General features: G+C 39.0%; 1 protein-coding gene across 1 annotated transcript; it reads right to left on the bottom strand.

Moving 5' to 3' along the window:
• Window positions 1-13,486: 13,486 nt before the first annotated feature.
• Window positions 13,487-14,404, bottom strand: LOC309401432 (olfactory receptor 14A16-like; the record flags this gene model as incomplete). Its single annotated transcript, XM_081970499.1, has 1 exon — window positions 13,487-14,404. One exon carries the CDS (start codon window positions 14,402-14,404, stop codon window positions 13,487-13,489), a length of 918 nt encoding a protein of 305 aa, XP_081826625.1.
• Between the last annotated feature and the right edge of the window lie 1,067 nt (window positions 14,405-15,471).

Below are 15,471 nucleotides of genomic sequence, written 5' to 3'. Positions count from 1 at the left end.
CCACCGCCCCTTCCCCGGGCCCGGGGCTGGTGAAATGCTTGGTAACCTGGTGGGCACATTTCCACGAGGGGTAACCCTCCCTCGTGGCCCAACCAGGTTTCCGTTATTCCCGCGAGGTCCGGCTCCCCCTCCAAAATCAGATCGTGAATGAGGGGGGCCTTATTGACAACGGACCTCGCATTGCATAACAACAGCCTCAGGCCCTGGGCCTGCAGATCCTGACCACCTAGAACGCGGGGGTTGGTACAAGCGACCGGGTGTAACCAGCACCCACGGTCTCCCAACCGACTACGGGTTGTTAGTCTGTCCTCGCATCTGCCCCTCCCTACGACTGTTGGAATCACGAAGCCCTGTATGGGAATGATATCCTCTCCCCCCTCCTCCTCTCTGCTCCTTCTGCTCAAGACCCCGCCTGGTGACCTGGCTCCGTCATCGCTCCTGATCTGGCCCACCCCCCCCCAACCCCTAAACCCCTAAAAGAATTTAAAAAACATTTCACTAAAAACCCCCTAAGTCTCCGCTTCCTCCACCTCTCGGGATTAAGAAATCCGTCATCAAGGTGGGCCCTAGAAAGGGCCACACCTGCGAGAGGGGGGATTCCCGCAGTAGGATAAGGTCTAGCCTGGAATACATATGCTGTTAAAAAGTTCATTAGGGCCTAGGCTCTGTGCTGCAGATGGTATGATCGTATGCCATAGTCCAGTAAAATTGTAACAGCCGGGTATCAGTATAAAAAGTCATCCAGTCCAAGATGAGGGGGGGGTAATGATGATAATAAGATGGTCAAGTGCCGGTCGCTAAGTGGGGGCTAGTAGGTGGTCAGTGGTGGATGGCGAGGGGTAGATGGATTTTGCTTGATAATGGGGAGGGGCAGATGGTCAGTCAGATGAAAATAGGGCGGTAAAAACCTCCAGGCGTGCACGGATGAAAAGCAGGGGCAGCTGTTAGTCCAAAAGTCAGCAGGGGGGGGGAATAAACGGAACAGTCAAGGAGGTGGCTGGCAGGGGAAGAAGCTCTCCTGCCAAGTCTGATGTTAAACCTCCTGCCAGTTCCCAACAAGCCTGCCAGTTCCAGCAAGTCTTCCCCCCCCCCGGCCTCCAGGCGGCCTCCTGAAACGCTGCCCTTCTCCTACCGGCCTTCGGCATTCAAGTCTTGCCTAGGCCTGCATCCATGTTCTAAACACTCCAGCCATTTCAAGCCCCAACGCCGCTCCTACCGGCCTCCAGTCCTTCCTGCTCCAGTCCTGTCCAATCCAATCAACCTCCAGTCCTCCCAACTCGACCTCCAGCATCTCCCACATCTCTCCAGTCTGCTGTAGGCCAGGGGGATTTGGCGTTCGGCTTTTCGGCTCGCTCCAAGCCACAAGCCTCCAAAGCAACAATAACACACCCCCGCACGCTCCGGATGCCGTTTCTCGGCCTTTTGCCATTCTCCCGAGCTCCTCCGTACCTCTCCGCTCCCAGAACGGCAAATTCAACTCCTCCAACTCAAACGGAATTCCTGGGCGGCGTCTCTCCTCGGCAGCTCCCCAGTCCGTTCTCCGAGCTGTTTCCAGATCTTCACACCACCCTGGGAGACCCCCCTTGGGTCATAGAAAAACCCAGGGTGACTGTTTATTGGACACCTGGCCCCCATGGTGTAAAAGGGGGGCCGGCAGCACCCCTGCTCCCTTAAAAAAGCTCACGGGTCTAAGGAGCTCTCAGACAGACCGCCATTGCTCTTTGTATTTTAATGGATTCCCCCCTTTGGGCTCCCAAAACCTCATCCCTCATAGTCTTCCTAAGAAATTTAATGTGGACTTCCCTTGGAACATTATGTATTCTGGCATATACTGAATTGATTCTATAAACCAGGTCCATATCCCACCACAACTGTTCTTTATCTCTCTTAATATATTCTGCTAAGATTGTACACAAAATATCTTCTGTCTCGGGTAGGTTCTGGAATCTGAGAAAAAGTGACATTCTTTCAAGGTCCATCTTTACCATGAAATTTTCCAATTCTCTAGTCCCCTTCTGAGTTGCCTTCACCTCCTCCCTCAACCCAACCATGCCCTCCTCCAGAACACCAACCCTCTGTTTATTCTCTAATGTTTGCTGTTGTACATCACTGAGCTGCATTTTAAAATCTGTCACCTCTTTTTTCAGTTCCCTGTAAATGTTTAAAAACCAATAAAATTCATAAAACAAAACTTGAATATTGTGGCTAGTACAATTCTAAACTACAAATAGTTCAAATAGCTGAAAAAAAGGATAAAAACTGATCACTTCCTAGAAATTGTTCCTGAACACCAATGTCTATGGAACTTGTCAATCATCCAGGTCACAGTTGTTCCAAAAGTGCTTTTTTAAGAGGCAACTGTACTTTTCTTGTTTTTCCTTGAAGGCTTCTTATCCTAGAAGCCTTTTCAGTTCTGAACTGAAAAAGCTTCTTGGATGACAAGTGAAGAAAAAACAAACAAAGTCCATTTGCCTATATGCAAGCAAGTTCACACATTCCTGAACACCATCACATATACGTTCCTTATAAAAGCCTGGAATATTACTGAAAATATTATTGGGGACATGAGAGGAAGATACAATGGGATATGTGAAATCATTCCAAGTAAGTCACAAGAAACACAAGCATTTTTCATACCTAGAGGTTACAATTTATTCATTCATTTATTTATTTGCTAAATTTATTTATTGCCTACCACATTCTGGGTTGCTTATAGCACTAAAATGGAAAAAAAATAAGCATAGCAATAGTAAAGCAATGAAATCATAAAAATAAACAATGAAATTACAACAGTACAAACAAACAGAAGTTTGGCAGGAGCAGAAAATACAAAAGGGAGTTATTTAGTCCAGTAGCCATCTCTCATATGGTCTCTCCCCCCCCCCCCCCCCTAGGATCTTCAAGTCAACCAGCACAGTCAGGTACTCAGGCCATTGCAAAGGATAGAAGGATGGAGAAAGACCTCAGTCTGGGATGGGTGGACAGAATGTTCCAGAAGGCCAGCATTAGAGCAGAGAAAGCTCTTCTCCTGGATTCCACCAGTTCCTTGATTGATTCGATCTACATCTGGTCTCTTTTGCCAACAAATTATATTAGTGAAATACAGCTTATGTAATCATAAATTTCTAACAAAAGGTTGCATCTAGCTCCTAAAGTGCTGCATTTTAATTATTTTCTTTATTTGTTCCTCATATGGGATTGTATATCATACAGACTAATTATTTGCTCAATCTGTTCATATTCCTGAAATTATTGAACTTGAGACTATGTCCATTGTGCTGATCACATTTGAATTTATTTTTACTGATATATGTATATTTATTTTGTCTGCACCATAAATACACCAATATGCTACATTTCAATACCCCAGCCATTTTTTAGCAAGACAAAATATACTTTCAATTTACTAGATGTTGAGGAATATAGAACACTGCAGTTCTTGACTGATACATATTTTGTCTCAAATGATAATAATGCTACAATGATCCTCCTTGTTAGTTCTATTGCTTATACTCATTTATTAGCATAGTTTGATCAATTTTAAATAATGAATTTTTGAGTCGATTAGGGATTGTTGTACCACTACTTCAAGTAACCATTCTAGGACTCAACCATAATAGATAACCTTCATTCTGATTTTAGTGGATTTTTTTTTAGTTAACTTTATTGTCATTGCACCTCATACAATGAAATTAAATGCAATCTTCAGTGTACATCAGACATAAGAAAACTATAAAAATAAAACAAAAACACACATCCTTTGCATTCTATCCAATTGAATTGAAACCCCTGATACGGCATTAATATTAAATATACAGTAGAATTCAATATAGTTACTGCTCTGGAATAGAAGCTGGTTTTCAGCCTCCTTGTCCTTGTTTTTATTGTCCTGTATCACCTGCCAGTTGGTAATAGTTCAAAAAAAGGGTGTCCGGGATGAAATGGATCTTTAAGAATGTTTTGATTATTGACTTCCTGTGGTGATGTCATCATGCTTGGAACTGAGGAATGGGAGTTCTTGTAACCTCTGACTCTAACTTCTTCATTTGAGCTCATTTCTGAATGCTGTGGATCCTGAAGAGAGCGGCAGATTAAGGGGGAAACTTTGAAGACTCTAGGGTGATAAGGCAAATCCCCCAGCAGGTAGGAGAAACCCACTAAATAGACTTGGTCAGGACCGGAGCAATGATGACCACATAAGAAGGAAGCAAAGAGAGAAAGCAGTTTAAATCGAAACATCTGTTATTATTATTGACAACCCAAAGAAAAGGAGGACAATGCAAAATTGGCACAGAGGGTGAGCTGGAAAGAAAGAGGCCCTGGGACGGAGACTGTTTTTGTAGTCCAGATTTTTGTGGAAAAGTAGTGAGAGCTGAGATGCTGAGTTGGAATTGACAGTGTGAATAATTTGAATGAAAGTGGCCACAATGAGAATGAAAACCCAACATGGAAAATAGGAGTGACACATAGTAACTGCTGAGAAGACTTGGAAAGCACATAAAGGATTGTTTAACAGTCGGGGTTGATTGTTGTTGTTTTTTCTTTTTGCTCTTCCTTCTACTCTTCTGTCTTTCCAAAGAAAAGCTGAACTTTGAGCTTTGAACAGTTTCAACCGTGAACAATAAACTCAGATAACAAAGGGAGCAAGAGCTCTTTTTCTTTTTGGAGGGGACACCTTACAAATATACAGTATTTATTCTCCTTGGAACTCGGAATGGTATTAGAGACAGTAGAGAGAGAATTGTTTTGGAATGATTAGAAGGCTTCTTTACGAATCCCCATTTATTTTTTTCCTTTGCCACTGCACTTGTTGTACTAACTGACTGCCACTAACAATGATACTGAGGAGAGGGTGACACCTAGTGGATTATAAATTTGAACCATGAAGTCTGATGCAAGAAAATCAATGGTGACATAAACTGGAGTGTGTGTGTGTGTGTGTGTGTGCACGTGTGTGTGCGTGTGTGATATTTTACTGATATTGCTGATAAAGTAGAAGTAAAATTGAATCTCTATGCAATTGTGGGCAAGGATAAATAGAGGGATAAAAATGGCAACTTCAGTGAAGTCAGGGAATAAACAACATCCAACCCTGCTTCAGCAACATCCTCCCCCTCAAATCAAAGATCAATTGAGAGCACATTGGGGCTGGAGAAAAGCGGAGTGAGGGCAGGAATAAAGGGACCAGCACCAAAAATGCACAGTATGCAATTGATGCTCCAGATGATACAAGAGACATTGATGAAAAACCAAGACGTGACAGCTACAAATCATAAAGATACAAGGAGGAATCATGAAGAAATGAAAAATGAAATAGGAGAATTGAAAGGATATATCAAAAATGTGGATGACAAAATTGAAAGGATACAGAATGCCTTAGCAATCAATGAACAGAAAATCCAGAACATTGAAACAAAAATAGAACAAAAAGATCAGAAGATGGGAAAAATGAAGCTGAAATATAGACAAGTCAATAAAGAATTAGATTTATCAATAATCCGACTTGAAAACAAAAGAGCTTCATTTTATCTAAGATTCCAAAACATACCGGAAGAGAAGGAGGAAGACCTGAAAGGAAAAATGATCGAAATCTTCATCAAAAGATTTCAGAGAAAAGAACAAAAGAAAAGAACAAGAGTTGAGCGGGGACATTGATGAAGCTTACTATGTACATACTAATTGTGCCAGAAGATATAGGCTCCCAAGAGAAGTGCACATAAGATTTGCTAAAACACACACACACACACACACACACACACACACACACAACTAGAGACGAAGTGTACAAAAAAACCAGAGAAGGGACGATTACATTCCAGGGAAAAGAGTTGATCACACTTAAACAGATTCCACAGAGAATTCGTGAACAATGTAGACAATACTAATTTTTAACAAATCAGTTAAATAAAAACAAAATAATGTACAGATGGTTGGTACCAGAAGGAGTACTGGTATCTTGGCAAAGAAAAAGATACGATAGACTCTCTATCGGATAGAGAATATAGAAGTGCAGGAATTCTATGAAAAATACTGCACATGGGAAGAACAAGGAAGTAAAAAGGACCTAGAAAATAGAAGTCAAGAGGAAGAAACAACAGAAGACAAGGAAAGAAACAGGAAAGAAGAACAGAGGCAAGAAAGAGAGAGAGCAGAAAGGGAAGGTGCAAGAGGGAAAAATCAGATACAAACCAGAAGCAACAAAAACCACCCCAACTAAAGATGGACCAGGAAATAACAATTATCTTGATCAACTTGAATGGAGTGAACACACCAAAAAAAGAGTGCAATTGTTTAATAAACTTAAGAAACTGAAGGTGGATATAAACTGTGTACAGAGAGTGCATATTAAAAGGAACATAGGAATTTACTGGAAAAAAAAATAGGGAAAATATATACAGCACTGGCAGATTAAAAAAAAGTATATAGCAACCTATATAAAGGAAAAAATAAACTCCAAAACAGTCCACTCTGATGAAGAAGGCAGAATGCTAATGATTGAATTTGAGACAACAGAAAAACTGATATTATTAATAGTCATATATGCACCAAATCAGAAACTTTACTTTACTTTTACTTTACTTTTATTTAGATTTTTATACCGCCCCCTCTCCCCAAAGGGACTCGGGGCGGTGTACAGTCAAATAAAAACACATCAATAAATAGAAGATACAAACACAAAGAGGAGGCAATAAGAAACTGTACATATCTGAAGTAAAGTAGTTAAAAGCAATATTTAAATACCCTAAAAATACCCAATTAAAATATCTGCCAGGAGGTAGAATAGAAACTATAAATGGGCCAGGCCGGCTAAACGGAACAGGTGAGTCTTCAATTTTTGTCGAAAGGAGCGGAAGTCGGTGGTGGTTCTGATATCGGGGGGGAGGTCATTCCAGAGGGTTGGGCCCATCACAGAGAAGGCTCTACTCCTAGGCGCCGCCCGTTGGCATTGCTTAGTGGACAGCACCCTGAGGAGTCCTTCCCTGTGAGAGCGAATCGGTCGCAGGGAAGTGTGTGGTAGGATGCGATCCCGCAAGTACCTAGGTCCTGAGCCATGGAGCGCTTTAAAGATAGTAATTAACACCTTGAAACGCACCCGAAAGACCACAGGCAGCCAGTGCAGCTCACGCAGGAGCGGTGTTACGTGGGAGTACCTAGTACTCCCCATAATAGCCCACGTGGCGGCGTTCTGAACTAGCTGCAGTCTTTGAGCGCGTCCCAAGGGAAGCCCCATGTAGAGGGCATTGCAGTAGTCCAGCCGAGATGTCACCAGTGCATGAGTGACCGTGCGTAGGGCATCCCGGTCCAGTAGGGGGTGCAATTGGCGCACCAGGCGAACCTGGTGGAATGCCCCCCTTGCCACGGCTGCCACTTGGTCATCCATTGACAGCCGGGCATCTAGGAGGACGCCCAAATTGCGCACCCGTTCCACAGGGGGCAATTGCTCGCCCCCTATGGTCAGTGATGGAATCAACTGACTGAACCGGGGTGCCGGTAGCCACAGCCACTCAGTCTTGGAGGGGTTGAGCTTGAGTCTGTTGTCCCCCATCCAGACCCCGACGGCTTCCAAACACCGGGTCATCACCTCGACAGCCTCGTTGGGGTGGTCTGGGGAATTCTACAGGAATTCCTGTAGAGGAATTCTACAGGAAATTACACAACAAAATAAACAAATTAGAATATGAAAATATTTGCTTAATTGTGGATTATAATGCAATAGTGGATTAAAAAAATGGACTATGAAAGCAAAAATAAAAATAAATATGTTACCCAAATCCTTTTTTTAGATGGCAATGGAATATAAACTACATGATATTTGGAGAGAAAGGCACAAAACAAGAAAGCAATATACATTTTATTCGCACCCCCACCAGTCCCTATTAAGAATTGACATGGCCTGGATTTTCTCTAGTCTATGTAATCAATTAGATGAAATTGAAGTAGAAGCAAATGAGTGGGCAGATCATAATCCAATAAAATTAAGATGGAAAGGTCAAAGAAGAAAAAAAAGATGGATGATGAACTCAAATATTGTAAATGAAATAGAATACACTCAAATGCTGGAGAAAGAATTAAAACAATTTTTTTAGAATAAATAAAAAAGAAGACCCCACAAATCAAAATTTCTGGGACACTATGAAAGCATACACAAGAGGCCTCACGATGGCCTACATTGCGAGAAAAACTAGAAAATTAAAAGAGGAAGAAGAATGTATGCAAAAAGAACTTATGAAAGCCGAAGCTGAACTCCAGAAATTCCCAAAGAATAAAATTAAAAAGGAAAAAAGAGAGATGATAAAACATAAGATCAACTTAATAACTCAAAAGGAATTAGCACAGAAAATTAAAGTGGCCAGACAAAATTACTTTGAACAAGCCAACAAACCTGGACGATGGCTGGCATACCGATTGAAGAATGAAAGAGAAAAAAGGATGATATCCCAATTAAAAAATGATGAGGGATGAATTCAATACAAAGTGGAAGAAAGAAGCATATTATTCATAAATACTTTGCAAAACTATACACGAAAGATAGTATGGAGGAAATTAAGATAAAACATTATTTAAACACAGAAAAGATGACACCAATTTCAAAAGAACAAAGGGAGGCAATAAACAGGCCAATAACATTAGCCGAAGTGGAATTAGTCCTGAAAAACCAGAAAAATAATAAAACCCCAGGACCAGATGGAATACCGGTGGAGCTATACAAATATAATAAAATAATATTGGAAGAACTAGGAGTGGAAATGTTTAACAAAGTTTTAGGAAAAGCCAAGATGCCTGAATCATGGACAGAAGCAATAATATCGCTAATCCCAAAAGAAGAAACCACTCTACAAGAAATCCAAAACTACAGACCAATTTCATTACTAAATTCCGATTATAAAATATTTGCAGCAATTATGGCAGGAAGAATTAAATAGGTTTTAAATGAATGAATACACCTGGACCAAAACGGATTTTTACCTCACAGACACATTAAAAATAATATGAGAGTCATCCTAGACATAATAGAATATTATGAGGTGCATCCAGAAAAACAAATGGTACTGGTTTTCCTTGATGCACAAAAAGCATCCGACAATGTAATTTGGAAATTTATAATAACACTATTAGACAGGATGAAATTTGGAGGAAAATTTATAAATGATAGAAAAACTTTATAACAGTCAGACAGCCATGATGAACGGAGCACTAACAGAGAAGATCAAAATAAAAAAAGGTCAAGGAATCGCCCTTTCTCCTCTGCTGTTTATATTAACCCTGGAAATTTTATTAAATGAAATTAGGAAGGACCAGGGAATAAAAGGTTTGAGACTCAAAAAACGAAGAATATAAGGCCCAAGCCTATGCCAATGACTTAGTATTTGTTCTAGAGGATCCATTAGAATCCAGTCTGAAATTAATTAAAAAATTAGAAGAATATGGCGAAGTGGCAGGATTAAAAATCAATAAAGGCAAAACAAAAATGATAACCAAGAATATGACAAAAAAGCAAGAAGAGGAACTGGAATTAGCAACTAGAATGCAAATAACTAAGAAAGTGAAATACCTGGGCATCTGGGTATTGGCAAAATGTTCCACAATTAAGGATGATAATTATAATAAACTAGTGACACAAATAAAGAAAGATTTAGAAATCTGGAAAAATATTCAGCTATCACTAATGGGACATATAGCCACAGTCAAAATGAATATTTTACCAAGAATGTTATTCTTGTTGCAAGCTGAACCTATCAACCAGAATAAAATTTTCTTTCAAGAATTAAACAAAATAACCGCTAGGTTCCTTTGGCAAAGACGAAAAGCAAGGATTAAAATAAAGGGAGGTTTAACAATACTAAATTGGGAATTATACACATTAGCAGTAACAATAACATGGATGAAAGATTGGATAGAGCTGAAGAATAAAAGAATTTTGACCTTAGAAGGCTATGATTTGCAAGCAGGCTGGCATACATTCTTATGGGATGATAAAAATAAAATGCACAAATACTTTCAAAATCATTTAATTAAAAGAGCGTTATTGCAAAACTGGCTCAAAATCAAAAAAATCCACTAAGTGAAACTCCCGAATTGGCTATCACCGACAGAAAGGACGATCCATCCAAATTTTATAGATATGAATAAAATGCCAAGATACAGAGACATAATTGATGGACAGGGAAATTTAAAAACAATTGAAGAATTGGAAGAACAAAACATGAAAGTTGACTGGCTAACCTACTTGCAAATCAAAACTAAACACAATAATGATACTTAAATATATGATATCGAAACAGAACCACACGATTTGGATAAAATAATTCACAGCTCAGATAGAAAGATGATAGGGAGAATATATAAATTTCTCCTGAAGCACAAAATGGAAGAGGAAATCGTCAAAGAACAAATGATAAAATGGGGTACAGAACTTTGGCTATAATAGTGAATTGGATAAATGGGAAAAATTTTGGGGAACAAACTTAAAAATGACACTATCATTTGCATACAAGGAAAATCAGTACAAAATGTTTTACATACATACATACATACATACATACATACATACATACATACATATCCAAGTGATTTAAATTTACTACAGTTAATCAGCCAGTATAGCAGACAGGTGAGTAAGAGAAGAGGGTTAAGAATGGTGAAATGCAAATGAAATATAATGGAAGGGGAAACAATATCGATCGATATCGGTGAGCGATATCGATTGGCAATTGCTATTAGAAAGAAAAGGAAGCTCATGTTTGTATTGCATTGTGTAAATGTGGTGTATGTCTAAGTTTTGCCTGTGTGTATTTTACATATTTGTAAATAAAATTTAATTTACATTTTAGAAAAAAGAATGTTTTGAACTTTCTTAAGGGAGCGGGAGCTATAAAATTCTTCCAATGAGAGAAGAGGGCAACCAATGATCCTCTGGGTAATTATATTTATCTTCTGGAGTGCTGTCCTATCTGCCAATTTGCAATTAGCAAAAAATGAACTATAAAGTAGAATTCAATATAGTTACTGCTCTGGAATAGAAGCTGTTTTCAGCCTCCTTGTCCTTGTTTTTATTGTCCTGTACATCTGTCAGATGGCAATAGTTCAAAAAAAAAAGGGTGCCCAGGATGATATGGATCTTTAGGAATGTTTTGAACTTTCTTATGGCAGCGGGAACGATAAAATTCTTCCACGGAGGGGAGAAGGCAACTAATGATCCTCTCGCCAATGATGTTGACCCTCTGGAGTGCTGTCCTATCTGCCACTGTGCAATTTGCAAACAATACACAGGTACAGTAAGTTAAAATACTCTCTATAATGCAGCGGTAGAAGGTCACCAGCAATTTTTCTTTCAGTTGCTGTTTCCTGAGAAGTCTCAGGTAATGTAATCTCTGCTGGGCCCTTTTGACCAGTGCTGCAAAATGAGTGCCACAGGTCAGATCCTCTTCTATGATAACACCCAAAAATTTAAAACTGGCCACTTGCTCCACTTGGTCGCCATTGATAACCAAGGGCTGGATGACTGATCTATTACTGCTGTGATCCACTATAAGCTCCCTGGTCTTATTGTTGTTAAGGAACAAGTTATTGTCTCCATGTCACAAAAGCAGCCAGTCCACCTCATCTCAAGAGGTAGACTCATCCACCCAGAGTTGAGTCCCACTACTGTCATCATCATCTGCAAATTTAATAAAAATAATATTGGCGTCAGTGGGAATGCAGTCATATATAGAGTAAGGGACTTAACACACAACCTTGTGGTGTATCAGAGCAGCAGAGGCAAATCGGCCTTTCTCAGCTCATCTGAAGAAGTCCGTTTCCCTCCTTCCATTCCTTCTCTTTGAGAAGCGGTTTGCAAAGTCCTGGTTTTGCAAGGCACTTGTCAAAGAGAAGGAAGTGTGGGCTTCTTCGAACAACTGAGTCCTCTGCTCCAGCAAAGGAAGTGGGTTGGCAGGGCAAGCATGATGCAGACAGGCGGGGCAAGAGAGAGAGAGAGAGCAGTGACCAGGAGGGTGGGGGGGAGCGAGCAGAGGGCAGGCCAGGGGAGGGAACATCCCGGTATGGGGCATCCAGAGGCCCCGTTATGCAAATGCACACTGGATTTCTGGCATGGTCCATGTGTACCAGATCAGACCAGCTGAAACCCACCTCTGGGTTGATAGTGAATGGAGAATATAGGCCAAGGACTCTTTTTATGAAGTTATTCAGATATTTTTTCTTCTCTATTCAATATCTATACAAAGATAGTTAGCAGGTTTATCTAACATTATTCTGTGAATGGAGAGATGTAGTAGTTCAGTGGCTAAGACGCTGAGCTTGTCGATTAGAAAGGTCGGTAGTTTGGTGGTTCGAATCCTTAATGCCATGTAATGGAGTGAGCTCCCATTACTTGTCCCAGCTTCTGCCAACCTAGCAGTTGGAAAGCATGTAAAATACAATTTGAAGAAAAGAGAAAGAGTGTTGTCATTGGACACAATAAGCATAAAAGTAAATTGTCAGTTGTGTTAATTTAATGTTGGATTGGGAATTTTGTCACTTGCAATCTAAAAAAATGGCTCTAACTGCTTTAATTCATCATAGTAACAAGAATCTCTCACAGGATATAAAGCCATGTTGTTTAAACCGGTATTTTACATAGCCCAGACAATTTCCAAGACCATTATTTAAAATTGCATAACATTTTCTTAAAGGGAGATTTTGAACAATGAGTGCACCAATCTTATGTGAGACATACTACACTCTGTTGTTTCAGACTTATAAAAGAATATACCAGTTGAAATTGTTCTTAAAATCAGGAATGCAGACAAAAAGCTCAGTCTGATAAGAATCTTTCTATCATCCTCAAGTTCAAGATACCGGGGAAAATAATATTACAACTGGAATAAATCATAACCTTTTTCAACTTCTGATACAATAATTTTGGCTCCATTTACACAGGGATGCCTGGTGAATTGATCAAAAGGACAGTCGGTTGCTTTTTTACCTTGGTCATGCAAACACAGAATTAAGTTAAGAAGGTTCTTACCACTTTGAAATATTGTTTTCTAAACAACACAGAATATTAAAAAAAACATCCATAAAGGTGGTTCTCAATAATTTAAGTTACATTAAATTGCCCATTAACCATCCAAATTTTTCCTCTGCTTCAGAAATGTAAAAACCTGATTCAGGCTCAAACTATATTTGGAGCCGACAGCAACAGTTGTTTTATTGTTTTATGCTGTTATTTTCATGTGTGTAATGTAGTATATGTGAAACTGCTTTCCTAACATCTTTTCTACCTCCTCTTCCAGTCCAATAGACTGTATAAATTCCAAGAATAACTACCAAGAGATGGTTTAAAAAAAATAACATGAAGAACAGACCTTTAAAGTGAAAAATCAAAATCTTTCACAGATTGATAGATGGAAAAATATCAATATTTTCTTTATTTACTTCTAATGTGACAAATTTAACCCCAATTTCTGCAAACATAAAGCATTTGAACAAAATGCAAATTCTGATTTTATTTTTTAAGCATTTTCCACACAACCTTTTGGATGTCCTTGTTCCTGAAGCTATAAATGAGGGGATTGAGGAGTGGGGGGAAAACTGTGTAGAGAACAGCAGAGAGTAAGTCCAAAGTACGGGAGGAAAGACTTTGGGGGCGCATATAAGCAAACACAGCAGATATCAAAAATAAAGAAAAGACAGTCAGGTGGGGAGTACATGTAGAGAAAGCTTTATATCTGCCTTGAACTGAAGGAATTTTCAGAACAGCAGAGAAGATGTAGCCATAGGACATAAAAATGAACCCACTACATAATAAGTCTACAGTAATCCCTACAACCAAAATCAGAATTTGGCTAACACTTGTATCAGTACAAGAAATCATTAATAGGTGAGGAACATCACAGAAAAATTGCTCAATTATATTGAATTTGCAGAAATTTAACCTGAATGTGAGAATGGTGTGCAACAAAGCATGGATCAAAGTGCTTATCCAGGAAGCAGCCACCATTTGTAAACAGGCACCCCAGTTCATCATTAGCATATATTGCAGAGGGTGGCAGATGGCCACATAACGATCATAAGCCATGACAGTCAGCAAGGCAAGTTCAAAACCTGTAAAGGTGAAAACTAAAAAGACCTGAGCAGCACATCCACCATAGGAGATCTGCTTGTTATTTGTCAAAGAAGCAGCCATGGCTTTAGGAACTATAGTTGAGATGAAGCAAACATCAGAGAATGACAAATTGACCAAAAAGAAATACATGGGAGCATGAAGAGGGGGATTCAAAATCACAGCAACACTAAGAAGTAAATTCCCAATTAAAGCTAGTAAGTAGATGACAAGGAACATCACAAAATACATAATTTGCATATCACTATCATCAGTAAATCCCATCAGAAGGAATTCTGTCACAAGGGATTGGTTGGCCATTTATTTTCTCTGATTCCTTCTGGAGAGAAAGAGGGTATCCTAGGAAACTTGTCTGTCTAGGAAATAAATAATAGGTATGGAATTATTCTTTGCAATAGTAACATATGAAAACTAATATGTTCTAATTATCATGTTTAAAATAAAACATATTTCCTGTTTGCACAATGCAAAATGGAGTTCATACATTTAAAATGCAAAATAAAAATGATATTATTTGCCTTCTGTGTTATACATGCCAATTTATAACAAACCAATTTTGTGATTTTGCTACCTAAAATACATTTTTATAAATGACAATATAATACTGAATAAGGTAAACATGGCTATAGAAATCTGGCATATAGTGTTTATTTGATTCTTTATAGATAACTTGTAAGAAGACTTAGACACCAAAGTTTGTGGTGCAGTCAGTGATGAAGGGATCCAATGATGTTTACATGTTCCAAGAAGCTGCACTGTTTAGCAGATACAGTTAAAGGTTCGAATTATCATCCAGAAAGCTCTTCATGGAAAGCACTTGACCTTCACTTTCATAAGATGAAAAAAGTTTACTACTAAATGTACTAACATAGCTTTATGTCTAATATTTTGTTATTTACCAGTTTACTTTTGGGATTCACAAGTTATTAAATAAAGAAACTTATTAAGATTATTATATTTGCCATAAAACAATACGATATCCAACGTACAGTATGGATAATTCCAAGAATGGGATGTAAGGAAGAAATGTTAGCTGGGAGAATCAGTGAAGTTTCTGTCTTAGACCTAGTACACTTCAATATTTTCATCAAAGATTTAGATGAGGGGATAGATGGGGAACTCATCAAATTGGCAGATGATACGAAGCTGGCAGGAATAGTCAACACTTAGGCTTAATATACAGAAGGGTCTTGACAGACTTGAACATTGGGCCCTATGTACTGAAATAAAATGAAATTCAATGGTGAACAAGTAAGGTTCTACATTTAGGCAAAAAAATGGATAGGTATAGTATAAGTGATACTTGGTTCAAAAGTAGTAACTGTGAGAGGGATCTTGGAGTCCTAGTTGGCAATCACTTAAATATG

The sequence above is a fragment of the Natrix helvetica genome, assembly GCF_964273705.1.
Source record: "Natrix helvetica genome assembly, chromosome: Z".
NCBI lineage: Eukaryota > Metazoa > Chordata > Lepidosauria > Squamata > Natricidae > Natrix > Natrix helvetica.
The sequence above is the reverse complement of the archived record's forward strand: the minus strand, read 5'-3'. Positions and strand labels throughout refer to the sequence as shown.